Source organism: Pteropus alecto, unplaced genomic scaffold (genome assembly GCF_000325575.1).
Source record: "Pteropus alecto unplaced genomic scaffold, ASM32557v1 scaffold69, whole genome shotgun sequence".
Lineage (NCBI taxonomy): Eukaryota > Metazoa > Chordata > Mammalia > Chiroptera > Pteropodidae > Pteropus > Pteropus alecto.
In genome coordinates, this window is record NW_006494610.1 from 8982879 (window position 1) to 9003208 (window position 20330).

The 20330-nt window shown below is 30.7% G+C and overlaps 1 protein-coding gene and 1 pseudogene across 1 annotated transcript in view; both read left to right on the forward strand.

The window, feature by feature from the left end:
* The window catches only part of GNAT3 (G protein subunit alpha transducin 3), a 47418-nt gene that overhangs the window by 11989 nt on the left and 15099 nt on the right, over nucleotides 1–20330 (forward strand). The window contains exons 2-4 of the mRNA XM_006925741.1: nucleotides 3942–3984; nucleotides 9403–9544; nucleotides 16276–16433. Of these exons, the coding sequence (XP_006925803.1) occupies nucleotides 3942–3984; nucleotides 9403–9544; nucleotides 16276–16433 (343 nt within the window). The remainder of the gene's footprint in view (nucleotides 1–3941; nucleotides 3985–9402; nucleotides 9545–16275; nucleotides 16434–20330) is intronic.
* Nucleotides 7503–7621, forward strand: LOC112474061 (annotated as a pseudogene).

Here is a 20330-nt window from a genome sequence, read left to right on the forward strand (position 1 = left end):
ATATATATATAATATATTCTCTAATTTATTCTTATTAAGAATAAAATAATTTAAAAGTATTAAAGTATGAGTTAAATGTAAATTTAAATATTTACTTGAAACATTATCTACTTCAAAGAAATAAATGTATAATTTGTTAAAAGTGCTTTGGAACCCCTTGACCCAGAAAATAATTTTAGTGATTACTACAGTTTGGAAGGAAGAAATTATTTCAGGATGCCCTCAGCCCATGTGAACATGTCGTTTTGCTGTCTATATTTGGCACAGTAACATGATCTAATCTTACAAAAATGGAATGGGTTTATAAATTAAGCCCTAGAAACTTTGTGAAAATGGGACTCAATGATTTACTTCTGAAATAGCTTTGCAATGGAGTTACAAGTAATAAATGAGGTTTTGGAGAAACTGGCTTTCTTCAGGAATTTTTCTGTTAGTGCTAGAAGACAGAAGTCAGTACATAAAACAAGAAATGATCCAGGTAACTTCTGTAAAGTCTTCCAAAGGAAATATTTTGTTTCACAAAAAAATATAAGCTATTTTTAAAAATGATTGATTATTCTGCTGACTTAAGGCACATCATGAATAACCTGCTAAATTAAAAAGAAGAATTATATAATAATATACTCTCTAGCCTCAGAAATAATTTTGGAAACTTTCCAGGTGTCATCAGTATGGTTATCAGTTAGCCATATTTATGAAGTGTAGAAGACCATTCTGAATGTATATTAGGTCTCTAACACAGTCAAAAAGTCGCTTACCCTCAAAATTTATGATAAATTTTTGTTTAGTCAATAATACAAAATGAATATAATGAAATTTGGTTGTAATTATTTAGAATTTTGAATGTATCCATAGTGATTCCTCATTGATACAATATATGTCCATGATACATATACCAGATGATGCTACAATTTTAATGTCCACTTTTATTATTAGACAGTTTACAATAAAAATTACCAAGAACAGTTTTATAGTCTTATTGGATAATTTTTATTTCAAAGTGATGCACAGCCTGGTGAAAAACAGCAAATTATCTAAAACCAAAACCAAGATATTATGCAAAGCTCATTGATTTGCTTTCGCCACTCTCCCAAATAAGTAATGCTCAGCAAGGCAAAATGCTATAGCCAGGTGTCTTATGAAAACTGGTAAGATGATATTTTAATGTGATTCTTATTTTATTCTCAAATATTTTATTCTTGGACACAGTAGCCTCTATTAAATGAGATGGTTATGCCCAATTTGTCAGTTTCTGTTTGATTGTGTTAACAAAATGTGATTAAATTAACAAACTGCTATGGTTGATTTTGTGTTTCCCAATTTGTTTTCAAATTGTACAATGTGTGGTACAGACCATACTAGAATAAAACCATAAAAAGAAGTTTGCTGGAGGTTTATCCAAGAAGGATAATCTACATATCATCACCAAGCAATGAACTATTAGTTTTGATGGTTTTACTACTCTGATTTTCTCAATATCATAGGCAGCTGTTTCAGATAACTGCAGAAACTATATACATTTAGATATACCTGAGATAAAACAAATTTTATGTGAAGCAGAATTAAATGTAAGTGTAGTAATAACTCATCACAGCTTAAGAAAACATTGCAAATCAGGAAGAAACATTTCAGTGTGAAAAAAATGACATATAATACAGAGGACGCAATGTTATTTTTAAAACACAAGTTTAATTTTTTATTGCATTTATTGGGGGTGATGTTAGTTAATAAAATTATATAGGTTTCAAGTTTACAATTCAGTAATATATCATATGTAAATTGCATTTTATGTTCTCCATCCAAAGTTAAATTTCCTTTCATCACCATATATTGGGCCCCCTTTACCCATATTTGCCTCCTCCCCTCCTCCCTTTCTCTCTGGTAACCACTAAACTGTTGTATGTGTCTATGAGTCTCTGTCTTGTTAATTTGTTGCTTTCAGTTTTTTATCTCATATATAAGTGAAATTATGTCATTCTCAACTTTTTCTGTCTGACTTATTTCACTTAGCATGATAATCTCAAAATCCATCCATGTTGTCACAAATGGCAGTATTTCATATTTTCTTATGGCTGTGTAATATTTTATTGGATATATGTACCACATCTTTTCTTTAATCAATCATCTATCGAAGGGCACTTAGGTTATTTCCATGTCTTGGCCACCGTGAAGGATGAAATATGAGTTAATGACCTCGATTCTTTCAATGAGATTCACTCTTCTAGGTGCTACAAATATATCAGTGAAGAAAATAGACAAAGGCCCCTGACTTACAGTGATGAAAGACACACAGAAAAAATTAAAAACAATATGGGAATAATTTGTGAGTTTGTAGAATAAGAGAAGTGAAAAATAAAAATGTAGAGTAGGGAAATGAAGATAAAGTGGGTGGCAGCAGGTTGAAAATTTAAATAGTGTACATTCAATATATATTTGATATAATTTGAATAAAATTCTGAGATTCAAGGTTACCAAAAGTCATACTACTTTTGCTTACAAAAAATATCATATTAGTTTTGGTAAAACAAGGCAGTTAACTACCATGCTGGCAAGAAATATTTCTATGTCTATTATTTTAAAAATTTGTATTTTTCTTAGGATTTTTTTAAAGTTGCCTTAGTTGTGCTAAATCTGTCCAAAATTAACAGGCACACTGAGACTTTGAAAATGTCCTGTGACTGAGTTTCTGAAACTGTCAGTAATATATCAAGCTTTTGCTTCTCTTAATGATACAGATGTCAATATGAGAAGATCAAATATTTACTCATTAACAATTTAGATCAGGCCGTTGGTCAACATTATATCCATAAATAATTGATAAATGTTAGTGGTAACCTGAGAACACATTGTAAAATGTATGATTTTGTATCAATTATAAAATACTGAGTATTCTTCAACGTTTTAATGATTTATTAGTGATTCTATATAAAAAATTTTATAAATGAATTTGTAATATCATGCTTTACCAACTTTTGGTGACTCCCTGCTTTTTTTCCCATCTATACAACCAGAACTTTCAAATTTCAAGTTGCCTGAATTTGCTCCTTCCCCCCATCCCTCACATGACTAGGACTCATAGATAAGTAAAAACTAAAAAGTTTGTTTTTATATTCTATCCATAACCTATATATTGTAGTAATTTTAATCAAATTATCTCATCATTTTCACTCTCAAGAGTAATATTCAGTTTTAGTCTCCTTTAACATGAGGGCCATCATTATTCTACCAATAATTTTAAATATCCTTATATAAATCCTGTGTGGACCATTGCATTTATTCTATTGTTTAAAATACAGCTTATCTGTAGCCTCTTCAGGTTTGGTTACTGTAATTAGCAACCTTTGTTTGTTTGTTTGTTTGTTTAAACAGAAGAGAAATGCCTGTAGCAATGTTAACATGCTGATAAAGACAAGAGCTCGAGCTTCAATTAAAACAGTCTTTGAACAGTTTTGAAAATAAAAAGTTATTTCTTACTTTTTGGTTTTTGTTTTGTTCTGTTTTGTTTGTTTTTGTTTTTTGCTATTTAATCAAATAGGACATATGCAGAGACATTCTGGGAGAATGAGAGTGATCTAGAAGCTATAAAGTTGGGATCATTTCCTTGGGTTGCAAACCCAAGAGATATAATCTTTCCAAAATATGTTCAAATATAATATTAGGATTTTTTTCCTGATGATATATAATTCTTGCTTTAAAATATACTCTCTACTTTGAGGCCAACCTTTATCTTGATCTATCATCAATATAAATAGGTTTTTTCTTCTGCTATCCTGCAAAGTATACACCAATTACCTTTCAAGACTTCACAGATATTACTCTCCTTCTTTACATAGAAGAGGTGTCTATTAAAGATTTACCCATGAGACAGTGATGGTCAAAGGTTTTAATATCTTTATGAGTTTAATAGGTATCAATTGATGACACCTATCTTTCTTTTGCAGGAGCAGGAGAGTCAGGAAAAAGTACTATTGTTAAACAAATGAAGTAAGTACATACTATGTTAAATGTTTGATATTTGATGTCTCTCCATCTATTTGACCATTATTAAATACTTTGGGACATCTAATTGATAGATTAAATCATAGATAGTAGCAGAGCTATCACGATTTCTGTGCAAATATTCTTCCCATCTTTTAGCAGAAATGGATGAGTAATATCATAATTTCTACTTTTAAATTTTGCCTCTTGAGATGGATATTAAAAGCAATTATGTTTTAAATATATTAATCTGAGTATAATATAGGGCTTTAATATTGTGGTCATAAACCGTAAGCATTTTAAAATATGTCAATGATCCATTTAAATTTAGGAGGAAATATTTTTAAGCTAATGACATTTTGCTTACCTGGGAATAAAATGCATATTTAAAGTAATTATTACCATGAATTTAAATTTATTTTTGCATTTACTTCTTCTATCTTTTTCTTTTTATAATGAAATAACTAGACCTGAATTTCTTAATAAGGAGATAACACAAAAGTGCTGTAATTCAAGAATGAAATGTCTAAATGAATAAAATGGCAACTGATAAGTGGAAATAAATACGTGAAAACTCATGGCTCTGTCACTGCTAGAGAATTTTAAAGAACAATTGTTGCTATAGCAGAAGAAGTAGTCGTTTTGAACTTATTTTAAATTATATGTTCAAGAATCTTGTTCGTTGGAACATATCATATCAGGGAATGATCCCAGACAATGATGAAATTGCCTATTTACAATCTAAACCAGTGCTTTTTTCTTCTTTCTAGGTAATAATATCGACCATATCAACCAATATTTAAGCCCCACTTTTGAATTCTCTCACTTATATCTGCAACTAAATTTTTTACTTTTCCTCCTGTTTTTGAAGAACAAAACTTTATTCTGATCACTAATCGTACTGCTTTTGCGTTCTCAACTCCATCTTTGCACACAAGTCATCTCACATTCCCTTAGATAGCATTACCACTGGTCATGAGTTCTTTCCTTTCAGGTTATGATCATGCTTGAATCTCTCTTATCCTTTTTACCTCTCCATTCTCTAAGAGGTTAACTGCAGTAAGGAAAGAAATGACTAATTATTTGGCTATATACAAATTAAAACTTTTAAATATCTTAAACCATAAATAAAATTTAAGAAAATAGAAAACTAGAAAAAATCTATAATAAATATAATAGATAAATAATTGACTATCTTAATATATAAAGAACTGCAGATTGTTAAAGAAAAACAATAAGCTATACAATATATATAAGTGTGAGGAGACTATATGAACAGATAGTTCACAAAAGACAAAATTCAAATTTCTATTAATATATATATTTTTTAGTTTAACCTCACTAATATAAAAAAATTAAAGCAATAATGAGCTATTAGCAAATTATCAAATAATAATTTCAAAATAATATTACCCAATAAGGGTAAGCATTTGAGAAATGTATATTTCTCATTGCTACTTGTAAAATTGTTATAGCAAATTTATAGAAATAATTTTCATAATGTACACAGTAAGCTGAGAGAATAATTATTGATCTTTTGAATACATTTTTGAGAATTTTTAAATGATAAAATAAATTTGAAAAACAAATTTTATATTAAAGTAAAATAATATAAATATGAAAATATGAAAATTTATGCACAAAGAGATTTATATCAATCTTACTTCAAATAATGAAATACAAGATAGAATAAAGTACTTTAAATTAAAATAAAACATAGATAGAGTGTGAAGTTGGAGGATTATTCACCTTTTAGTTACAATATTTTGCATTCATTACAAGTTTTTAATATATTTATATGAGAAAATTTTAATGAAAATATTTAACTGAAAAAAACAAGACACAAAACTGTATATTCATTTTTATCTCAACTATGACAAAATAATGTTTTCAAATGGAAGAATATATATCATGTTCGAAGAAATTTACTCTCAATAGTGGCATTTAGAGTTACATTGCACCTACCTTCATTTTGAATATTGTTAGGCTTTTCACATTTTCTACAATGAGCAAGTATTACTTCTGTTACTAAAAAATGAGTTACCTGGTTCTGCCCCATTTTGCCTTCCTTTTCTCAGAGTCTCTATAAAGAATAGCTCTCTTTACTCTTCATTTTCCAATTACTCTTCAAACATTTACATCATTCTTGCCTCTAGCATCTCACAGAAATTGCCCTTATGAACATCCATTATGATATCTGAATTGCCATTTCTTATGAAGTGTGCATAAGTCTTTATTTTAATTACATTTGACTTCATTGGGCTTTTCTCTCTTAACACTTTAGCCTGGCTTCTAGGATAACTCTCTCTCCCAGTTCACCTACTAACTCTCTGCTTTACTCCCTGATTCTTTGACTATGTCTTAAATGTTGGTGACACTAATGTACTAGGTCCTTGCCTCAGTTTACTCTACTCTGCCATCAGATGAAAACTGCTAGAGTCCAGTGATTTTTACTATTATCTTCAAGTGGACTATCAAGAATATTTCTTTTAAACTCGGATACTTTGTCTAAACTAAGAAAGCAGATATATCTACTCTATATTCTATGGATTGTCCCTGTCAGAATAAACAACATTAAATTTGTTTCACCATCTGGCTTCTTTTTCCCTAAATGAATTACAGCAACACCAGCCCCTAAAGTAATAGATCTAGGCGTATTTATGCTGACCCCTCACTGTCTCACCAGTTTATGCTACATCTAGACAAATTATGTCTCCAAACATGTTAATTTTTTTTATAGTCACTGTCTTAGTTCAAAACCTCAGCATTCCTGACCTGGATTAATATAGGAGCTTGCTAAGTAGCTTCTACCCTACTCCTCTTCCTTCCATGGCATTATTCACACTGCCACCAACTGATCCCTTTAAAAAATGACTATATCTCTTTCCTGAATTGAATTTTTCACTTATACTATCAAGATCAAACTCTTTGCCATAGTACATAAGACACATCAGAATTTAGCTCTTGCCTATCTTATCATCCTAATATCCCGTAATTTCCAATTTCTTAATTTCTGCTTCAAAAATGCTGAATTTATAGTTTTATGCACAAGTATGCAATGGAAGGCAGTATAGTTTAGTGGCTAAAATTATAGACTTTAAAATCAGACTTCATTTGTTGTCCAGCTGTACCATGCACTAACTGAATAAGTTAAGGGTAGCTGCTTAATGAATCTATGCCTACGTTTCTTACCTGTAAAACGTAGGTGATAATTTTATTTACTTGAAATAGCTTGTTGCAAAAAAAAAAATGAGAATAGACAAATAAAGCACTTAAAATGTGAGTGGCACATATTTGAAGCTTGATAATTGTGAGCATTATATTTGCTTGTACTCATTCTTCTGCCCAGAATGTTCTTATTCCTTTTGACTAATTGGAAATAACTATTTATCCTAGAAAAATTAACTGATCATCACTTCTCCCAAGCAGTCTCCCTTGATCCCTTATAACTACTCCCAATAGAGTTTACCACTTGCAGATGTTGTTGCGATACATTATCACACTGTACAAAAAATCAGGTCGTAGCCTACGGCCACGCAACCCTGAACAAGCCCGATCCTACCTGATCTCGGAAGCTAAGCAGGGTCGGGCCTAGTTAGTACTTGGATGGGAGACCACCTAGGAAGATCAGGTACTGTAGGCATAAAAAATGAAATAAAAAATAAGGGATTGCAAACTGACAAGGTCCTTGCAATCTGTGAGGTCAACCAAGGGTTGCCTCATCTAAAAAAAAAAAAAAATCAGATTATAGGCTTTATCTTCCTATAATCCGGTACTCTCCAATACAACTTTCTGCAATGATAAGAAGTTTATATATTTGTGCTCTCTACTATGGTAGCTCCTAGCCACATATGGCTATTAAGCACTTGAAATATGGCTAGTGTGATAGAACTGAATTTTTAATAATTATTTCATTTTAATGAATGTGTCTAGTGGCTATTATATTGGACAGTGGAACTCTAGTAGATATGTTTTTGGAAAAGAGGGACTTGTATAATTTATTCATTTTGTTCAGTGCATAATGCAATATTTTATAGAAAATGCGTTAATTTGAACAGAACTAGGAATCAACTTGCAGGAAAAGAGCTCTGCTTCACCGAAATATGTTTATGCAGCCCCTAGAGAAACAATGCTAAAGTCCCACACAAATGGATTTTTTAAAGTCTGCTTTTGTCATTTTGCTTTGTGATACATGTTTCCTTATCCTGTAGAGAAAAGACAGGGATCAGAACCTATATGCCTTCAAGTTTATTTATAACTGCTATTTTAACAATTGAAATAATTTTCCAATTTTAAATCTTGACAAAGAACTGGGATATCTTTAATAAACTTATTTCTGATCTACCCAAAAAGACATTTACTGCATTTTTATCTACTGCGTTTAATTGTCTATTTAGTTTATTCGTTTAAGTTATTTAATTGTTTATTACAGAAAATTATGGCCATATTTATAGTATAAATGCAGCAATTATTAGCAATAAAATATTAAAAATAAAGAATAGATATAGGTATCGCCTTTACTGTGCTCTTTGTCTCCCTGTGCTAAAGCCTCTATGCGTGTGGCTTTAACCAAATCATTAGCACCATGACTTCCACAATGATGCCTAAGGAACACAAAGCACTTCAAAAACAATAAGAAAAAAACAACAGAAAGGGACAAAATAACATTATGCAACTAAGATATAATAAAGTAATTATCATATGCGAAAATATTTACTTTTATTAGGTAAATTGATTTTAATCTGTTATTCTAAAACCGTTAGTAAAACTTTGAGTTCTGATTCAATAAGTGGAAGGGAGAGTTCAGCCAATAAAATGCCTGGGCATTTCAACTCTGAGCACTCAGTGGCATGCACACAGATGGAAAAGTGACAAAGGATTTAACAGTAGCTATTACCTACATTAAAAAAAAAAAAGGTGCCTTTTTTTAGCCTTTGTTAATGCTGAAAATAGAAAGCAGGCACTCCTATTTTCCATCATGTCTTAAGTGGAAGGAAAAGACATGAATCTTAGACTAAATTACTTTACTTCCTCTGGGCATCATGCTGTAAACACCATAAGAAGTTTCAGAATTACGTATGCAACTTGGTTCTGGGAATCTGGAAATTTTTCTCTTGAAAAGATTAAGCTTTATAAGTAAAATGCTCATTATTTATCTATTTTTAATAATGGTTTATCTAGAGCAAATCCTAAGTCCTCTATATTTGGCATGAGGAGTTCAGAAAGAAAATATTGTATTAAACCCTAATGATAAAAATCCAAAAGCCAGAAAATTGTTGTTTTAGCATATATGTATGGAGAAATTCTTCTTTTTTAAACAAATATATACTGTAATTTTATTCAAGCAAATTATTATTGATGTGTTTTAATATTACTAAAAATCAATTGTTCAATTCACCAATGCTTTTCATGTTTAAATTATAGGATCATCCATAAGAATGGTTACAGTGAGCAAGAATGCATGGAGTTCAAAGCAGTAATTTATAGTAATACATTGCAATCCATCCTAGCTATTGTGAAAGCCATGACTACCCTTGGGATTGATTATGTAAATCCCAGAAGTGCAGTAAGTATGCAAATAATGACTGGTTTAGGTCCTACAATGGAGTTTCAGCCATAAAACAGTAAGACAATAAATTAGTACTAATTTATACCAAAAACTTAGAAATATAAAATATGAATTTTGAAAACATTAATTCTGTTTAGTGTAAGATTTCCTAATAATGAAAATCATTTTTAACTGTGTGTTATAATCTTATTCAACATTAACTGTTCCTGGGAGTCAAACCTAATAACAAATAATACACTATATTAGAAAAAAATAATGCTTATATTTGCTAAATACAATAGTTTATTTTATAATCTCAAACTGCAGTATCTCTACATTTATTTTCTTAGATTAATTATGAGTCATTTCATGAAGACATTACTTTTAATAAAAACACTACAATTATTATTGTTCAATGTTAATTACAAAGTGTGGCTCAGAGAAATTATTTTGTAATGTTAATTTTAAAAAATTCAAAATTGTGTGCTTAAATAAAATGTTTCTATAATAAATATACTCAAGTAATCATAGTTTTGTTTATAAGGCAGCAACTAAATAACTTCATTTTTCTTCTACTTTATATTTTATATTTTTTGTTAAAATACATTTAAAATCCACTTGCTTTAAAACAGCTTATATGAAAGCATATAAAACCATTTAATTGACAAATAATACATTTACTATTATCTAAAGAACAATAGTTAGGCACACTCCTCCAAAAAAGAGTAATTGTGTACAATTCATAGGAAGAACTTACCCACTTCTGTATTCCCAGCCAGGAGCCACTTCTTTTATCCAAATGTCAGTTGAATTGTTTCCAGTGTAATTCTTAGATACCTTGAGATACTAACAAGAATAATAGAGAGGAACAGTACAGTAAGTACAGAGAAAAAAGTGACATTTGTACTTTTCTCTCCCCCAATTTACCAGTAGTTTAGATCATGTAAATGACCATTGGAAGCCATTAGGAAAAGTATCTCTTTCATGTTACTAATTTTTTTTTTCTTAAAGTATAGTTGAAATACAATATTATATGAGTTTCAGGTGTACGGTATAGTTATTCAACATTTACATACCTTATGAAGTAATCACCGTAATTTAGTAACCAACTGTCACTGTACAAAGTTATTAAGGTCTTATTGATTCTATTCTCTAAGGTGTACATTATATTCCTATGATTTATTTTATAAGTGGAAGTTTGTACATCTTATTTCCCTTCACCTCTTTCACCTATCCCCCCATGTAAGTGAAATCATAACTGATTTGTCTTTCTACAATTTATTTTACTTAGCATACTACCCTCTAGGTCCATCCTTGTGACAAATAACAAGATTTCATTCTTTTTATGGTTGAATAATATTCCAGTGTGTGTGTGTGTGTGTGTGTGTCGGAGAGAAGAAGAGGAAGAGAGAAAGAGAGAGAGAGAGAGAGAGAGAGAGAGAGAGAGAGAGAGAGACAATTTCTTTATCCATTCATTTATAGCCACTTCTATATCTTGGCTATTGTGAATAATGCTGCAATGAACATAAATATGTATGCATCTTTCCCAATTAGAATTTTTTTTTAATAGCTACCCAGAAGTGAAACTGCTGGATCATATGGTATTTCTACTTTTAATTTTGTTTTGTTTTGTTTTGTTTTGTTTGAGGAACATCATGCTGCTAATTTTAAAGGACATGGTAAATCTTATTTCGTTCTGCCACTTTCTGACAAAGAGCATGGCAATGTTCTTAGGGCAAACAGTTTGTAGAATCAGGAGTTGTGCTATGCTCTCCTTCCAATTTTAGCTGTCCCCACAGCTTGGCTCCAGTAAGTCACCTACTTCTCTGGGTTACAGTTTTTCTCTCACGTGTAATAGGAGAACTTGCAGAAATTGAACACCAATATCGTTTTGTTCTGCATCACTCTATGACTTAGTCATCATGTTTTTATTTAAGGCTAGGTCAGTTATTACTTGACTCTGGCTTTTCCTAAGAATCTAGGATTTTAAACTGGCCCTTAAAAGACAACCTGGTATAACCCTCTTACTTAAAGATGTGAAAAATAAGGGCCAAAGAGGATTAGCAACTGGGCCTCCCTTAAATTCTGGAGTTGAGAGCAAAATCCACTTTTCCTGGCTTCCTTTAGAGTGCTTCTCCCTAGGCAAGTACTGTACTGCATAATGTAAGCTCCCAGTAAATATTGGGTATTATTACTTTTCATTAATCTCCTTGAACGTAGGCTCACTAAAATTTATGTATTGAAGTCTACACATTTATCATTAAAAATATTTTTATTAAACTATTATTTTATGGCAGACATCTTTCTGAACACTGGAGTTATACTGAAGAATCAACAGTAAATGAGATGAAAATAGTGGTTACCTTCAAAGAAGAAAGATTATATTGAACAAGTAATTATGACATATGGTTGCGGGAGAACTAATTAGTCTAATTTTGAAAATGTTGAGTTCTGTGAAAAATGTGTAAGTTCTGTGAGATCGTCACATGTGTAAGCAGTTGAAAAGTGCACTTGAAGTTCAAAAGAGATATTTCAGGTAGAGATCTAAATCTTGGCGTTATTGGCATACCATTACACTATGGCATATAATTTATATTAAAGAAGTAGATGGGACAGTTCTTGGTTTAAGAAGGGCATTAAGGAGAATAGAGACTTAGGTCTCAGTGTCGAAAAACTCCAAATATTCTGGTCACTAAAGGATAACAGGAAAGCTTGAAGGAAAAGATAGAATAGTAAGAGCAAAACCAGAAGTGTATAGAATCACAGAATTCAAGAGAAGTGTTCTAAATAGGTTAGATCCTGAAAGGTCTTAAGAGGTCAAGAATGAAGTATATTTAAAAGAATCTATTAGATTTAATAATATACATATCATTGGGAATTTAATGAGAGAGGTTTCAATGAGTTTTGGATACAGAATGTAATGAAGTGTGTTAAGAAATGAGAAGAGGATATGGAAATGGTTTAAAGACAATTTCTGAAATGATAGCTGAGGAGTAGGAGAGAGATAGGATCTGTAGTTTAAAAGGGGCTTGTTCTTACTTGGTTTAATATTTGATAGAATAATTTCATCACTATAGAGATCATAAAGAGTAAAACTGAAGAAACGAGGGGGCATAAAGAAGGCACTTAGTAAATTTCTATTTATCTTCTCTGAATATTATTATATTCTATTTTAGAACACCTAAAACATCCACTAGACCAACATAAAAGACTGCTGAAAGTTATAACACTTTTATAACACAATTTGGGTGTTTTTGTGATTATCTTTTACATAGCACCCTACAAAATGAATCCTCAAACCTAAACCAAAGAATATTAATTCCTCAAGACGTTCTATAAAAAAAGTTTTGTGATTAAATCAGTCTGGGATACAAACATACATAGTATTATAGCTTCTTGAAAATTTGTAAACAATATTAGTATTCAAAGGCTCTGAAAATCTGTTACATCAAACATGGCATTTTTAAATCGGCATTTTCCTCAAATTACTAGGTTAAGATATCCTTTCCTTCCTTTGATATATATTTTCTGAAATTTTTAGAAATATGACTCTACGGTTCAGAATGAGTTTCATGAAGTTCTAGGACCACCTGAGGTTCTTAATATTAATGATGAAGTTTTGGGTAACTTGTAGAGAAAATATATATTTAGCTTTCTAAGCAACACAGTTCCAAAACTATGCAACTTAAAATGAGCCATTCTAGAATCGCCACAATTCCCAAGCTTTTCCAAATAAATTATAAGGAAATAAAATTTCTTCAGGATGCCACTCAACTCCCCTTGGAGCTTTTTGAAAAGTGTGGAAAATGATTGGAGATCCCTTAAAGTTTCTCTAGAACCCATGGTATGAGCTAATTAGCATATTTATTTTATTGATTTACTCATTCAACAATATTTCAAGAACATTTCAAGAACATGTATTATGTATTAGGTTCTGTTTGCAACCTTAAGGATATAGAAATGAACAAAATAAATAAAATCTCCTTCAAGTGCTTACAGTCTAATATAAAAGTTAGAAAATAAAGAAATATGTACTACATAAGTAGTAAGTACTATGAAAAAAAAATCAAGAAAGGTAAGGGGCTAGATAAAAAATGGAAGGATGGGTGCCTGTGGATGGCACCCCTGAGCAGCAGATATTTGGGAAGAGACCTGAATGAAGTAGGAAGTGAGAGACAGGAAAGACATAAAGGAAACAGACAGACATTCGAATGCTCTGAAGTAGGGGCTTGGTGAGTTCAAGAAACAGTAAGGAGTCCAGCGCTTCTTGAAGAAAGAGAGAGAGGAACAGAGATGGAAAGAGAAGGAAATAGGAGTGAAAAGTAAGACAGGAGTCAAAACATATAGAGCCTTGTGAGCAACAGAAAAGGGATTTGGGTTTTCTTTTGAGTTTGATGGAAAATTACTGGAGTTTTTTAAACTATAAGAGTAAGATAAGCAGTAGGAGTTCAGTTTTCAATCAATTTGGCTGTTTGGAGGAGACAACTACCTATACTACTTGTTAGTTTTGATGTTATATATTTTTAAAATTCAAATTTAATTGGTAGGCCTACCCCATTAAACACATAAATTTTAATTCTTTAAATTACCACGTTAGTCTTTTAATAACTGTGGGAGAACTTCAAGAAATGAAATGTAGTACATACAATAAGATATTATTTATGGTAAAACAAAACAAATAAACAAAAAACTGTATATTGCCAGAGAGATTCTCAACTTAGGCTGCACATCTGACTCCCTTGGGAGGTTTTTTTTAAAAATATCTTTGCAGAACCCGATGCCCATAGATTCTAATTCATTTTGTTTGGTTGAGGTTCTGGTATCAGCATTTTTTAAGAAGTACCTTACATGTTATATTTTGCTGCCTGATTTGAAAATCACCACTGTCAACCTCACCTATGAATGCAATAAACTAAAAAATAAAAATCTCGAAAGAAAAAACCAAACTGATAGGCTTGCTTGCATTTAGAGGAAAGTACTAGGATTGAAATGTTAGTGAAAGAAGACTTAATGACATTTAAATGTTCAAGGTGAGATTATATTCATAATATTTATACAAACAAAATGTATTTAAATTAAAAATAGAAAACTTTAAAGAGGAATGAAAGTATATTAGCTTGGTTTGTAAAAATATACTAACAAGTCGTAATTTTTTCCGTTTAGGGACAAAACTGTTTGGGCACCTATTTCATTGCATCATTGCTCCTAAATGACATTTTAATAGTGGAAAGAGGCGAATGAGATGATGCCAACAAAAGTAACTCGATCATATTTCGCTGGTTTTGCAGTTCTTTCTCACATCCAGCTAATCTGGAAGAAGGTTTTAAAATTAACCCTGTGCTGATGAAAAAATTAAAAATCAAGCCTTTGATTAGAGCTATTTAAAATTTTTGCCCTAATGGTCATTTTATCAATTTGGTTTGGCAATTAAATCTGAATGTGAAGAAAGGCGAAATATGATTTTTAGTCTTAACAGAACCTCTAACACTGAGAGACATACCTTTAGTTGTTCATGCAAAGAGCAGATTTTCAATAAAACAGTGAAATAAACCTGTCACAATTTAAAATAATAATGAATTAAATTGTGTCAGAAAAGCGACAAGTTCTTTTTTGACATATTTCATTGGTAGCAACCTGACATTGCACAAAAGATATTTAGGTGTTACTCTTGTGATGCTTATTGTGTTTACTGGTTTGGCAAATTAATCTCCTAGTTTTAGATTTCTCATTGGTAAAATTGAAATAATATAATGTCTATGTGACTGTTGTAAGAATTGTGTGAGATATCGCATGTGCAAATTGTCTTGTAAATATAATAATATATGTAGGAAAAAGTTAAGCTTTGTAGTCTGACAACCAGAATATGGGCCTAGGCTTCTTCATTTGCCTGGTCTAATATTATGGTCAATAATTATTCTGAAACTCAAATTCTTAATCTTTATTTTTTTTGCCATAAAACTGTTTTGATTATTAGTTTAAATACACTATAAACTATATTATTTATTCAATATATTTTCATTTCTTTCTGCTCTTGTCAGTTCCAAACATATCATCAGGACTAAAATGACGTTTGCTTTCTTTTCTTTATTTATTCTCCCTTTTCTCTTTTTTTTTTAGTGAGCTTGACTTCTACCCTATTGATTTGTTCCAAAGACATGCAATTAACAACATCTACATGGATGTTCAAAACTTCGTGTGAATCAAAATATTACAAGTACTTATTAAGAAATGAAAATATATGATTATGAGTACATAATGATAAATCATATTGTATATTAATTTTTTAAACTGGAGTTTTAGAGTATTGAGCTTTATTTTCCATTTTACTCTATTACTTGGTATTTTTATTTCCTGGGAAAAAATATAGCCATGATCAAAGAAAGACAATGTGTCAGTTTAGATCATATTCATTACCCTTTTACTAGCAGTTTGACCCTCTGAGAGCTCAATGGACTTACACTAAAGCATTGCTAACTTTTTTGACATCATATTCTGAAGTTAGTGATATATACCAATATATCCTAATTTCTCCATATAACTTTTCATAGTTTTTGCAATGGAAAACTCTTCTGGACATCATCTAGCTACTATAAGGAACTTTAGTCCTATTAAGGTTGAGATATATTGATAGATGTTCAATGGAATTATTACCTAAAGAAATAAGATAAAAATCATCCAATTGAAATACTATATATATGATTCCAAATAAAAACACATTTTTATCCTTCTCACAAATAACATTACCATAGGAAGACAGACAACAACTTTGTGTGTTGGAAAATACCCTGGAAGATGGTCGCATGACTCCTGAACTGGCTGAGGTAATAAAAAGGCTATGGAGAGACCCAGGAATTCAGGCTTGCTTTGAAAGATCATCTGAATACCAGCTCAACGACTCAGCAGCTTAGTAAGTGAATGCATTTTGGCAGGAATTTTAGCTGAAACATTTAAAATTAAGAATTATAACTCCATATACTCTACCTTTTATTATACTAAAATAAAAAGTAATTGAAAAAAATTAAAATGATCAAAATGATGTAAATGAGATGTTAAAAAAAATATAACCAGGGAAGCATTTTAAATAATTAATTTGAAAACTATTTACCTGAAAAGATTCATATGTTGTAAATGTATTCTCTCAATTAAAAAGAATTAATCATTTTGCACCATACTCAACATGAACAGACTGGTGACATGCACACTGAGATTTGAGTCTATACATTTCAACTCTATTCATGTTACTGAAATCATCTTCTAAAGTAATCTTACTGATGACACATGCTTTGGGGTTATATTGCTTTGATGAGCATGATACAGAGTTCTAGAAGAAAGTAATGTATTGATATTTAAAATATTTTTATATTGTGAAATTCTTTTTGAGTCTCAAGAAAGATTATATAATTTTCACAGCTAATATCATCCAGTTAGCAATTAACAGCCACAAGGAAATTAGGGGGTTGTGATACTGTTATAATTTCATTACAAAATGATTTAAAATTTTCGTTTCAGCAAGTGGTTCTTAACTTACCCCATGGTTATATGCTATTAGCATGTGTGCACATGTTTGTAAATATCATTTAATAATTTATTATATATTTCTGTCCATGCATATGAATGTATAAAAGGTATAAATACAGTTCTTTTAATGAACCCCCAACAGAACATGCCAGTAGTACTTAAAAAAAAACAAAACAGTAAAATGAAAGTGAAACAAATAAAAGATTATTTGAGGGTAGAACAATAAAACTTGCATGATATTTAGCATTTTTAATCATGATGGGAAGGGTTATGAAGAGAAAAGAAACCATAAAAATTCTAGGAAAAGATAATAATAGTCTTTTGCTATTACTCATTCACATTCATTTTAAATTCCAAAACCCGATGGATGCATTGCCCTAGGAGGAAAGTCCTGCTCTTGTCTCTCTAATGAAGTAGAAAATGGTTATCACCCTGTGATTATATAAACTTGAATAGCTGTTTTTGTAAGTGTCCCAGTGCCTAGCCACATTTTAATATTAAGAGGGTTCTATGTATATAGAAAACACTGCTTTTCTATATGAACCATTGATAAAGGCAATTGCAATTAATAAGAAACTGAAATGTGGAATATTCTCATGAAATATTGCTTAATCAAGTTTTGGGGAGGGAGGACGAAAAGGTTAGATGAATTGGATAGAGACAGACAGACAGACAGACAGCTGTAATTAGTTTTGGATACACATTATTGATTAAATATGATTTTCCCTTAAAATACTATAAGAAATGTATTTACAATTATATTTTCATTATGTTTATTAATTCTTTGCTCTTTGATAGCAAAAAATATTTCCATATTTGTATGGTGAAAGTAAGCAGATAAAATGACATTTTATTGTAATTTCTGGACTTTCTAACTTTTAGTTTTAGCTTTTTTCTTTGTTTTGACATATAAAATGTATTTTGCACTGGGACTGTCATATTATAGATTCATATTAAAAGCATTTATCTGTTTTTCAAGTTAAACACATGTACACAATATCTATTTACACCCATCTTGTGAATGTTGCCAATGCTGTAATGGTTTCGAACTGCCCGGTTTGGTTTGCAGGACAATAGAATAACAACAGGAAAGCTGATTCCCAACCTCCACCCCACTCCCTCAACCTCAGCCCCATGTCTATGAAATGTTTTATATAAAATAAAATAAAATAAAAAACTCAATGTTAACTTTTTTTACTCTTGGGGTCCTTAAAAGAAAGATGAAATAAAAGCTTGCTAAAATAAATAGTCGAATGGCTATCATTTTATTCCAAAAATTAACAACAGATTTTTCTCCAATACCGAATGACATTCACATTTTCAACTTGTAAATATATTATCAGATCGGTATCATATCTATGTCTATTTCTTATGCATTATATAAGACAATGATCTTTTTTTCTTTCCTTTTCTTCCTTCTTCCCTCTGCCTCTCTCTCCTTTTTTTCCTTTTCTTTTCTTTTTCCTCTCCTCTTCTCTCCTCTCCTCTTCCTTCCCTTCCATTCCTCCTTTTCTTTTTCTTTCTTTCTTTCTTTCTTTCTTTCTTTCCTTTCCTTCCTTCCTTCCTTTCTTTCTCTTTCTTTCTTTCTTTCTTTCTTTCTTTCTTTCTTTCTTTCTTTCTTTCTTTCTTTCTTTCTTTCTTTTCTTTCTCTTCCTTCCTTCCTTCCTTCCTTCCTTCCTTCCTTCCTTCCTTCCTTCCTTCCTTTCTTTCTCTTCTTTTTTCCATTTTTGGTGAAAGTGAGATGTTTGTTATTCTCTCAAATATAAAGACTCTTCAAGTTAAGGCTAACAGGTGAGTCCTAATCAATGTAATATAATTTTGTCATTAAAATCTTACCAGTCTATTACTATCTCTATTTAACAGTTGTTGGCAACATAACACCTTCCTCACACACACTCCCCATCACTATCAGTAAACTGAAAGAAAAGTGTGTGGCAAACAGGGTAAAGATTTTAATACCTCATGGTTTACTGACTGAAGCTGTCTAGTGTTCTATTTAAATTCCATATGCTTTGATTTAACATAGACTTCACCAGGAAAAAATACTATTTTACAAGATTAGAAAAAGAATCAGATTTTTTTGTGATTTGAATTATATGTATTTAAGGCCTCTGGTTTGGTTTAAGTTTTAGGACACAGGCTTTTGCATCAAAATCCTATATTTGTTTATTAAAATAAGCGTTTATATGCAAATTTGTCCCTCTGCTAAAACTTCTGTTTTGCTTGAAATCATTTATACATGCATTAAAATGTGTCTTTACCAAAGCATTCATTTAGCTATCATTACAATAAATTTGATCTCTATCATGCAGGCATGTTTGTTTTGTTTTGTGTTATTTTGTTTTTGTTTTGTTTTTGCTCCTGCATGAACCAGCTAACCATCAGTATACATACCACATATGCAGACTTAATGAATAAAGAATTCACAAAGGAATTTGATTCACAAAATAGAAAATAGATAAACTAAAATAAAATTTTTAAAAGAACATTCCCTAATATAACAAAACAATAGAAGTTTCCCTATACTTTTTTCTGATATATTTATATCTTGATTAGTATCCTCTTTCTAAAGAAAAATTCAACTTTATTAGAATAAAAACATAATGATAAATTTTCAAATTACACACACTCATGTTTCTAAAATGTGATTATCTATTTGTCTCTGGCCAAAATTCCTTTGGGGCACTTGCCTAGTCTCAATTTATTTAGGCTTAATAGAAGAAATACCCTCCAAGAATATGTATACTGCTATTAAATTTATATTTTTAATATGATAATATAGCTTCGTCTTTTAAGGCATCGTGCTAGGTGCTACAGCATAACAGTTCTATAAGTTAGCTCCTAAAAAAATTCGACTTTTAAATAATAGCAAATATACAGTTGGATTCTACTTCTCAAAATCTGTCTAGATGGATGTATGCTCATCATGATCTTCATATTTAAGGTTCTGTATAAATTTGGTTAATTATAATGGTCAATTTTGTCATAAAAATCTTACTGGACTATTTCTCTCTCTAACATTTTCACAGAAATAGCTATATTGTTAAGCCACTAAAGCCTTTTTTATTAAAAGTCTAGAACCATGGTTTTCAACTTTTTTAAAGCAATAAGATATTGTTTTGGTCTAAAGACTTTATCTGCTTTCAGGGATGAAGCTAAAAGCAGAATATTTTCTCTAATCTAACAGACTCTTACAGAGCACAGGCTTAATCACATTCCTGCCTATCACCACTCCTAGATCCTGGGCTGAAAGAAGGTAGTATTCAGCTGTGTAACAGTAGGGCTT